The 8722-nt window shown below is 40.6% G+C and overlaps 1 protein-coding gene across 1 annotated transcript; it reads left to right on the top strand.

Moving 5' to 3' along the window:
- Positions 1–436: 436 nt before the first annotated feature.
- Positions 437–3848, top strand: h3f3c (H3 histone, family 3C). Its single transcript, XM_040012201.1, has 4 exons — positions 437–568; positions 1530–1673; positions 1872–2025; positions 2482–3848. Exons 2-4 carry the CDS (start codon positions 1546–1548, stop codon positions 2608–2610), a joined length of 411 nt encoding a protein of 136 aa, XP_039868135.1. The 5' UTR covers positions 437–568; positions 1530–1545; the 3' UTR covers positions 2611–3848.
- The last annotated feature ends 4874 nt before the right edge of the window (positions 3849–8722 follow it).

The following is an 8722-nucleotide window of genomic DNA, read 5'->3' as shown; positions in this document are numbered from 1 at the left end:
AACAGACAAGTAATATTTTTTCATTTCGGTTAGCGCACTTACATTATATTTTTAGCACGATAAAGAGAAATACTTTTCCTTTAGACTTGAATGTATTTTTTAATTAATCTGGACTAATTTATGTTGCGAATAACAAATATTTGGTTTGTTATAAAAAAAAATGTTCAGTGTTATCCATTTCCTTCTCCTTTCCCTACTGTTCGAAGTCAAAGTGTGCCTTATTCCCTGATATTTATCATATTCTGTCATTGGTTTTGCGTTTTACATTTGTTAACACGCGATTTTGAGGCAAAGCGTTAAAAAAAAGTCGAAAACGTAATTATTTATGATTTTCTTGATCTACTGTTTTCTACATCGTTGGAGTTTGAAGGAGAAAACTTGAGGAAATGAAGTTAGATTGTTTACAAATGTTACCATTGCATTGTGGGAGACAGATGATTGACACGGGCGCCATTTTGCTCCCGCTCGCTCTGCTTCCATTGTGTGAGAGATAGTAAATATCTGACACTGCCAGACAACCAGAACACACTTCTATCCTTGCGAAGAAAAGAGACAAAATTCACCCCCGGTAAGTAAAAAATTCCCTAATTATTTCTTAACTAAGAACAATAGTCACCATTTGGTGAAGAAAATAGAGTAGATAAACTTATTTTTTTGCTTTAATATCGTGTTTTTTCGATGGTGTTGTGAAAAGAGAAAGCAGCTTCCCCAGGCAGAGGAAAAACGGCTCAGTACTTCCACTGCCGAAATATCTAGTCCACTTTCAGCGGCGATTTCTACCTCGCTTTTTCGCTTTAAAATACCTCTACTTCATCCGTCTTTGACTGTTTTTCGATACGCTCACTTGTCTACTACGATTTGTTAATGCTCTTGCGAGCACACATTTTTTGTTTTGGTGGGAAAATGTCAAAGTTTACATCCCGCTCGTTGCCTGTGTATTGGTAGGTTCGTTTCGGTCTGCGGCCATAATCTTGCGGTATGAGGCGGAGTTAACAATACTTGTCCCGCCCTAAAATACTCCTGGCTGAAACATCATTGGTTTGGGTGTACAGTGGAGCCACAGCTGATTGGTGGGATTCAGAGTGACGGCCTGTTGAAGGTTGTGATTGGCTAAATTGGGATCCCACAGTCTCTAGATTGGCTAAAGTCTTTGTGTTTGTGCAGCGGCCAAACCCGGGGGAAAAGTTTTATCAGGAGGTCCAAAATGACTTAAGAAACAAGTATTTATAACATGTTTAATTATAAATCCGTTAATAATTGATACAAAAATATTAAAAACTCAAAATGCATAATTACTTGATAACAAATAAAACTAACTGGTAAAAGGGGAGAAGTTGTATGTTTTAATTACTTATATATATTTCAGAGCTGCTGCACTGAATATTGGAAACTTTAAATAATTTATCTTATCTTATCTGAGTTCAAGGCCACTAGCTTAGCAGGATCATTTGTCCAGTGTGCAATGATTAATGTCATGATGAAGCGAATAGAAACAGATACATTGTTTGGGTTTTTTTGTATTCCGTCAGGTGATACTCTGTCGTAATGGCTCGTACCAAGCAGACTGCTCGTAAGTCCACTGGAGGAAAGGCTCCTCGTAAGCAGCTGGCCACCAAGGCTGCCCGCAAGAGCGCCCCTTCCACAGGTGGTGTCAAAAAGCCCCATCGTTACAGGTAACATTCATTTTGAGTCATATTAATTGCTCCTTATCATATCAGACGTTTAATGAGCAATCTTTACCCTGCAAATTCTGCTCGGAGCCACAAAATGTATTTTAATTAGGGAGACTCAGCCTTAATTGTCAACATTACTGACAGGTGTAAAAATAAATAAATAAATAATTGTACTGAGCTTGAGGTCATGCGTTTCAGGCCTGGTACGGTGGCTCTGAGAGAGATCCGTCGATACCAGAAGTCCACTGAGCTTCTGATCCGTAAGCTGCCCTTCCAGCGCCTGGTGAGGGAGATTGCTCAGGACTTCAAGACTGACCTACGTTTCCAGAGCGCTGCCATTGGAGCTCTGCAGGTGAAGCCACACTGCTATGTTGGATGTGGGAAGGAGGTCCATGCTGTTAACAGTTTGTTTTTTTGCTAGTAGAAGCTTTGACATCACTTGCCTTATTCTTCTAAATTTGTTTGATTAGGGTTTTTTTTTTCCCAAACTGTTTTTTAGCACTTAGTACGATTAGCGGCACTAATTTTTGATTCATCAATGTGTCTCTGTAGAGAGGTTTCCAAATGTTCAGTCCATGAGTTTAACTTGTAATGTGAACTCTGAAGGGTATCAGCACATTATATGCAAGTCTGTCTTGTCCTTTGTTATGACTTTTAAGGGGCTGTTAGAGAATTACGTGCTTTCAGCTGTCGATATTTAAGGACTACACTTAAACCAATGCAGCAGATCAAAGTTTAGGTTCTTTTCTCTTATATTAAAACATCATTAATATGTACTGCTAATGTTGTTTGTGTTTGTCCCCTGCAGGAGGCTAGTGAGGCGTACCTGGTGGGTCTGTTTGAGGACACTAACCTGTGTGCCATCCATGCCAAGCGTGTCACTATTATGCCCAAAGACATCCAGCTGGCACGCCGCATCCGTGGAGAGCGCGCTTAGATGGCCTCCCTGATGTTTCATCTCTGTCCTATTTTTCTTTACCCATCCCTGCCTTTACTCGTTCATTTTACTCCATCCACCCACCTCCACCCGTCCCTATTCCATTCTCTCCCCAGCCTACCCAGCTTCTCGGTAGACTTTAGAGTAATCTTGATTATGAAGAGATAGAAATATGTTGAAGTCTGATCAATTTGTAATTTTTTTTGTCTTCACCAAATGTTTTAGGGTACCTTCTTCGTGCATGTAAAGGGTTGGCAGATCAGATGCACATGTGCACACATAGGCAAACATGCATCCCTGGGTTTGGGAGCTACTTCAAATCTGGAAGCCCATCAGTAAGCTCACCTGGAGTTGAGCAGGTGCAGTTTTTGTGGCAAACGGAGCCAAAGCAGAGGGACAAGGCCGAGGGGTTAGTCTGCTTAAGGGGAGCCGCAACTTCCACAGCAGGGTGCTATTAAAACTAGTCCCGAGGCCTCCGCCCCCTCTGAACATCCTCCTGCTCAGTGCGTCCTTCTGCACCCCGACTCTCCTGTTGCTCTGCAGCTGTAGCTTTTCAGTGCACCTCCGTCACCTGTGAAACCTGCTCGTTTGTTTGTGTGCTCCTGTGAAAACTGATCTTCCAAACCAGCTGTGCTCAAACAAAAATCTCTTGGTTTCTTAAGAATATTATTGTTGTGGATATGGTGTCTATTTTTTTTTTTTTTTTACACATCTAATTCATAGAGGAGCATCTCCTCCTTTACCACTTATACAGTTATCAAAATAGGAGTAAAAAGCAATTAATAGTATCAACATTATCAGTTAGGGTCTTTTTGTTTGCAGTGATTTGTTATAGAAAATCAGGAAGGGCTTCTCCATTTTCCAAGGAAACTTCAATTCTAATGGCAGCCACGAGGGGGCGGGGTCTCACTGTCTCCTCTTCTGTTCACTGTAGATTAGTCGTCACATTCAGCCTCCATCTCTCTCTGTCACCACAGATTAGCATTATACTTGTCACACCAGTATGAATTGACATAGTGAACCTCTGCATGTTTAGGGTCTGTGTGTCTCCTGCAGCTTCTCTACACCTGAGCATATAATCTGTCCCTTATCAAAATTTGGGATGCACAGTATAACCTCATACTTTTTTCTTTTATATTTTTCTTATTCCTTGAGATTTTCAGACGTATAAATAAGCTGATCTTTGTATTTTCCAAATTTCTCATATTATGGTGGTAATAAATAGATGTTAAAACACATGGATGAGAGTTTGTGCGTCATGTTTGCGTTACATATGCTGCAGTTCAATCTGAACAGAAAGCTGTGCTGTTTATCAGTGCAGAGAAGCCAAACTTCCACATGGGGGAGACCTTAAACAAATAAGGATTTAACGGCCAGCAAACTCGTCAATAAAAGAGTCCATAAACATAAGTGACACATGTTCAAAGAAAAAGTAGGAAAAAAACGCTGCCAGAACATCGTACAGAGCCTCTAATGGGGACAGGGTTTTCACAGGCAAAATATTTAGTAACTGAATTTTGTGTAGTAAAAAATGATGTATTTACATAAAAGTATTTTCACCACTGAAATCACTCATGAGTCAAGTAAGGTGAACAAATCCTGGAGAGATAAGTGGGGGAAAAGCACCACGTGTGGCAAATTAATACAGGTGAGAGGTGAAAGAAATGTTATTATTGGACATACAAAACTATGCTGGTCACAGTTTGGTATTTAGCATGTTAAGGTCTGAATGTGCCTGTGAACTATTTCAATGGAGTCCAGTTTTTTCCCACTGCAAGCATAGAAGGAATCTAAGGAATTTAAAAAATGAACTCTTTAAGCTGCTTATTGTCTGCTCCTCAGTTTCAGTGGGAATGCTTGTATAGATGCGCATAAGAGATTCATGTGTCCTGTGTATAAATAAATAAATAATAGGCAAAATACAAACAAAAACTTTGAGAATTACCTCCCACTGGTGTCACCTACTTTGTTAATATTTTTAACTGTTGCATTTTGTTTGTTTGTGCTAGTTTGTTCCACGGAAACCTGCAAAGCTTGTGACGTTAGGGTGAGTCCTTTCTTTATTTCACAAAAGACAGACTTTACAATAAAACATGACAATGCTGTGCAGCTCCACATAAAGTAGGACACCTGGTCCCTCTGTTGTCAGCATGAAGCTGTAAACATTCATTCTTTGAATCTCCACTGGAGAAAATCTACATGTATACAGAGGGAATGCAATCCACGCTTCCCGACACATGTTTCTACTGTATATCCTGACCATTTACTATTTCCTTCCCACCCATATCTGGTGTATTTGGAATAAAATATTCTCATCTACTTCATATTTCATTATATTTTTATTCTACTAAGTTTCTTCTCAGAATATGAGAATATAAAAAAATTACTGAACATAAAATGATTTGTTTATTATAGTAAATTAATCTATTATAGTAGAATATAGTAAATGATAGTAAATTAAACTTATCTATAAATGCAGAAAAATTAGATCCTCAGTTACTGAAAAGTTCTATAAAAATCTGTAAGTGAACATCTTTATCTAAGGTACTGGAGAAAGAGATTTCAGTTTCATTTTACTTAATGTATTTTATGAGTATCATTATTATGCTTTAACAGAGAAAGCACATTTAAAAGCACTAAAACTGAGCAACTCTGTCGCAAACGTTGAGCAATACACTCTCTGGATCATCTCGAAACCTGGGTTTGAATTAAAAGATCCCTGGGTAAGCTAATGGCTACCTTTTCTGCAGACAGAGATAACACTTGCGTCCGTGTTGTCTATGTTTTTTGTGGCATTCCTCAGGGCTCGGTTCGCTTTTATTTTCAGTGATATGCTGCTACTCAGCCAGTTCTTTTACCGTATGGGCGTGCTGCCCCTAGTTAAAATATTATACTCATATTTCTAGGAATACAGGACTATTGCAGTTCTTAAAGCATAGACAGACAAAATGAGAGCATTTTGCTTATTTTTTTAAGGGGGATGGACGTTAAAATAGATATTTAGCCATAACACCACAATATATTCCCCACAAATCAAAGTCCAACATTTTCTTTATTTAGTTTTAATCAGGAAACAAAAAACAGGAGTAAAAATAATAATCTATTGCTCCTAAAACAGTAACAGTTATAATATTCATCTAGCATTGCATATAGTATTTTTACAACTGCAAGCACTGCTGGAAATGTTGCCTCACACACTCAGTTAGGTATGCTTATGTCCACATCACTATCCAGCAACATTTGTCACCAACAAATGGACACAGCTGGAATAAAGACAGAAACAGCTGCTAACATTTTTCCACCCTTTTTTCCTAGAATTCTATGATTTCTTCCAAAATCATGCTCACATTCCCACTGCTACCTGGTTTTGTAATTATATGCTTTGTTCAATTGTCACCATGTAATGTATTATGATAAAGTCAGGCACAGGCTGTTTGCAGAAGTGGTTAAAGGATAGGTTAACAAATCGTTAGAAGTACCGAACAAAGTGATGGTAATTTATATGAGAATACTTTTACAGATATATGCTGATTAATGATTAATTGATTATCTGCCATTACTACCTCCTGCCATGCAGATGAAAAACAAAACACTTTCTGTGTGATAACTGAAAGTGTTTTGTAATAACTGTCTTTTTTTGTACCTGTTTTTCACTTACAGCACAGAGGCATATCTGACTGGAAGAACGCTGTGTACAGTGGTTGTGTGAGTGGAGGAGCTATTGGCTTTTGCGATATGTAACTTACTTTATTAACTTACATTACAGCAAACACGCATTTTGTCCACGTGTTTATTTTTCTGTTTTGCAGCTGGTCTGAAGGCTGGTGTTTATTCTCTGCTGCAATTAAACATGACTTGCGGTGAAGCTCTATGGAGTGGCTCGATGGACAAAAACATAAATATTACACATGTGGCCCAGAGAAAGAAGACTCGTTGTGAGTTTGCTAACCCTGATGTTTCCCTGCACATCAAGGATTGCTGTTAAAGCAGAATTGAAGTGTACTGTTCAAACACAGGGATTTTAAGTGGCACCATAGTGGGTTAAAACAAACATAAAAAAAGATATGTCGGTTTTTCCTGTGATTTTCATATTGTGGACAGTTAGAGCAAGGAATGCCAATTTCTCATGGTGAATCTTCAAAGACAGAGCAGAGTGGGTCTGCTTCAGTGGCGCACTGATCAGGTAATGAAAGCTGAACTTGTGTGAATTTCACTCTGGGTCTGTAAAAACTCAGATGAGCAATGTTCTGCCTGTAAAACATTGGTTTGATGTGTAAGTAACTAATCCACACCAGGATTATTTATAATAAAAGCATTTTTTTAAATTGTGGATTTACTACTTTTCCTTGATTATTAAAGGACTACAACACCCAAACTAGTTTTAATTTTTTCTTTTTTTTATTATAGCGAAAGTAGTCTTCAGGAAAAGTTCTCCAGGCTTCTTGAAGGACATTCAATTCAGTTCAGTTCAATTCAATTCAATTCAATTCAATTCAATTCAATTCAATTCAATTCAATTTTATTTATATTGCACCAAATCACAACAACAGTCGCCTCACAGAGCTTTATATTGTACAGTACATCGTACAATAATAGATACAGAGAAAAACCCAACAATCAACAATATGACCCCCTATGAGCAAGCACTTTGGCAACAGTGGGAAGGAAAAACTCCCTTTTAACAGGAAGAAACCTCCGGCAGAACCAGGCTCAGGGAGGGGCGGTCATCTGCTGCGACCGGTTGGGGTGAGAAGGAAGACAGGATAAAGACATGCATTCAAAGCTCTTCTTTTGGATGTTGGCTGCCTTTCCTTCCCTTCTCTGTCAAGATGATCCCACTATTCACTAATGTTGAGGTCCAGGGTTTGGGGAGGCCAATACACAACTGATAGCATTCCATAATGTGTTTTTCTATTTGAAGATGGTGGTGTTGTAAATGCTATTGTATAATTACGTTAGCACAATGGTGATAGGAAGTAGGGGTGGGTTTTAATAATCGATTCATCGATTAAAATCGATTCTGGATTGGATAACGTGATATTGATTCATTAAAATCCTGAATCGATTTTTTTATATAAATGTATTGGTGCTGGAAGGTGCTCCACCTGGAGACTCTGTTGTCCTGCTGGGAGACTTCAATGCTCACGTGGGTAACGACAGCGAGACCTGGAGGGGCGTGATTGGGAGGAACGGCCTCCCTGATCTGAACCCGAGCGGTGCTTTGTTATTGGACTTCTGTGCTAATCACAGTTTGGCCATAACGAACACCCTGTTCGAACATAAGAGTGTCCATAAGTGCACGTGGCACCAGGACGCTCTAGGCCGTAGGTCGATGATTGATTTTGTAATCGTATCACCAGACCTGCGACCATATGTTCTGGACACTCGGGTAAAGAGAGGGGCTGAGCTGTCAACTGATCATCACCTGGTGGTGAGTTGGATCAGGTGGCGGGGGAGGACGCTGGACAGACCTGGTGCACCTAAACGCGTAGTGAGGGTGTGCTGGGGACGTCTAGCAGAGGCCCCAGTCTGCGAGATCTTCAACACACACCTCCGGCAGAGCTTCAACAGCATTCCGAGGGAGACTGGGGACATTGAGTCCGAATGGACCATGTTCAGCGTCTCCATTGCCGAAGCTGCTGCATTGAGCTGCGGCCGCAAGGTGGTTGGTGCCTGCCGTGGTGGTAATCCCCGAACCTAATGGTGGACACCAGAGGTGAAGGGAGCCACCAGGCTGAAGAAGGAGTCCTATCGGGCTTGGTTAGCCTGTGGGACTCCGGAGGCAGCCGACAGGTATCGACAGGCCAAGCGGAATACGGCTCGGGCAGTGGCTGAAGCAAAAACTCGGGTGTGGGAGGAGTTCGGAGAGGCCATGGAAAAAGACTTTCGGACTGCCTCGAAGAGATTCTGGCAAACCGTCAGGCGTCTCAGGAGGGGAAAGCGGTGCTCTACCTGCACTGTGTATAGTGCTGGCGGAGCGCTGCTGACGTTGACTGAGAAAATTGTCAGGCGGTGGAAGGAATACTTCGAGGACCTCCTTAATCCCACTGACACGTCTTCCGAGGAGGAAGCAGAGGCTGGGGATGAGGGGAATGACCCGCCAATTTCCGGG

This window comes from Simochromis diagramma, unplaced genomic scaffold, assembly GCF_900408965.1.
Source record: "Simochromis diagramma unplaced genomic scaffold, fSimDia1.1 OVJJ01000123.1, whole genome shotgun sequence".
Lineage (NCBI taxonomy): Eukaryota > Metazoa > Chordata > Actinopteri > Cichliformes > Cichlidae > Simochromis > Simochromis diagramma.
Note: the sequence above shows the minus strand (reverse complement) of the source record. Positions and strands in the feature narration are given on the sequence as shown.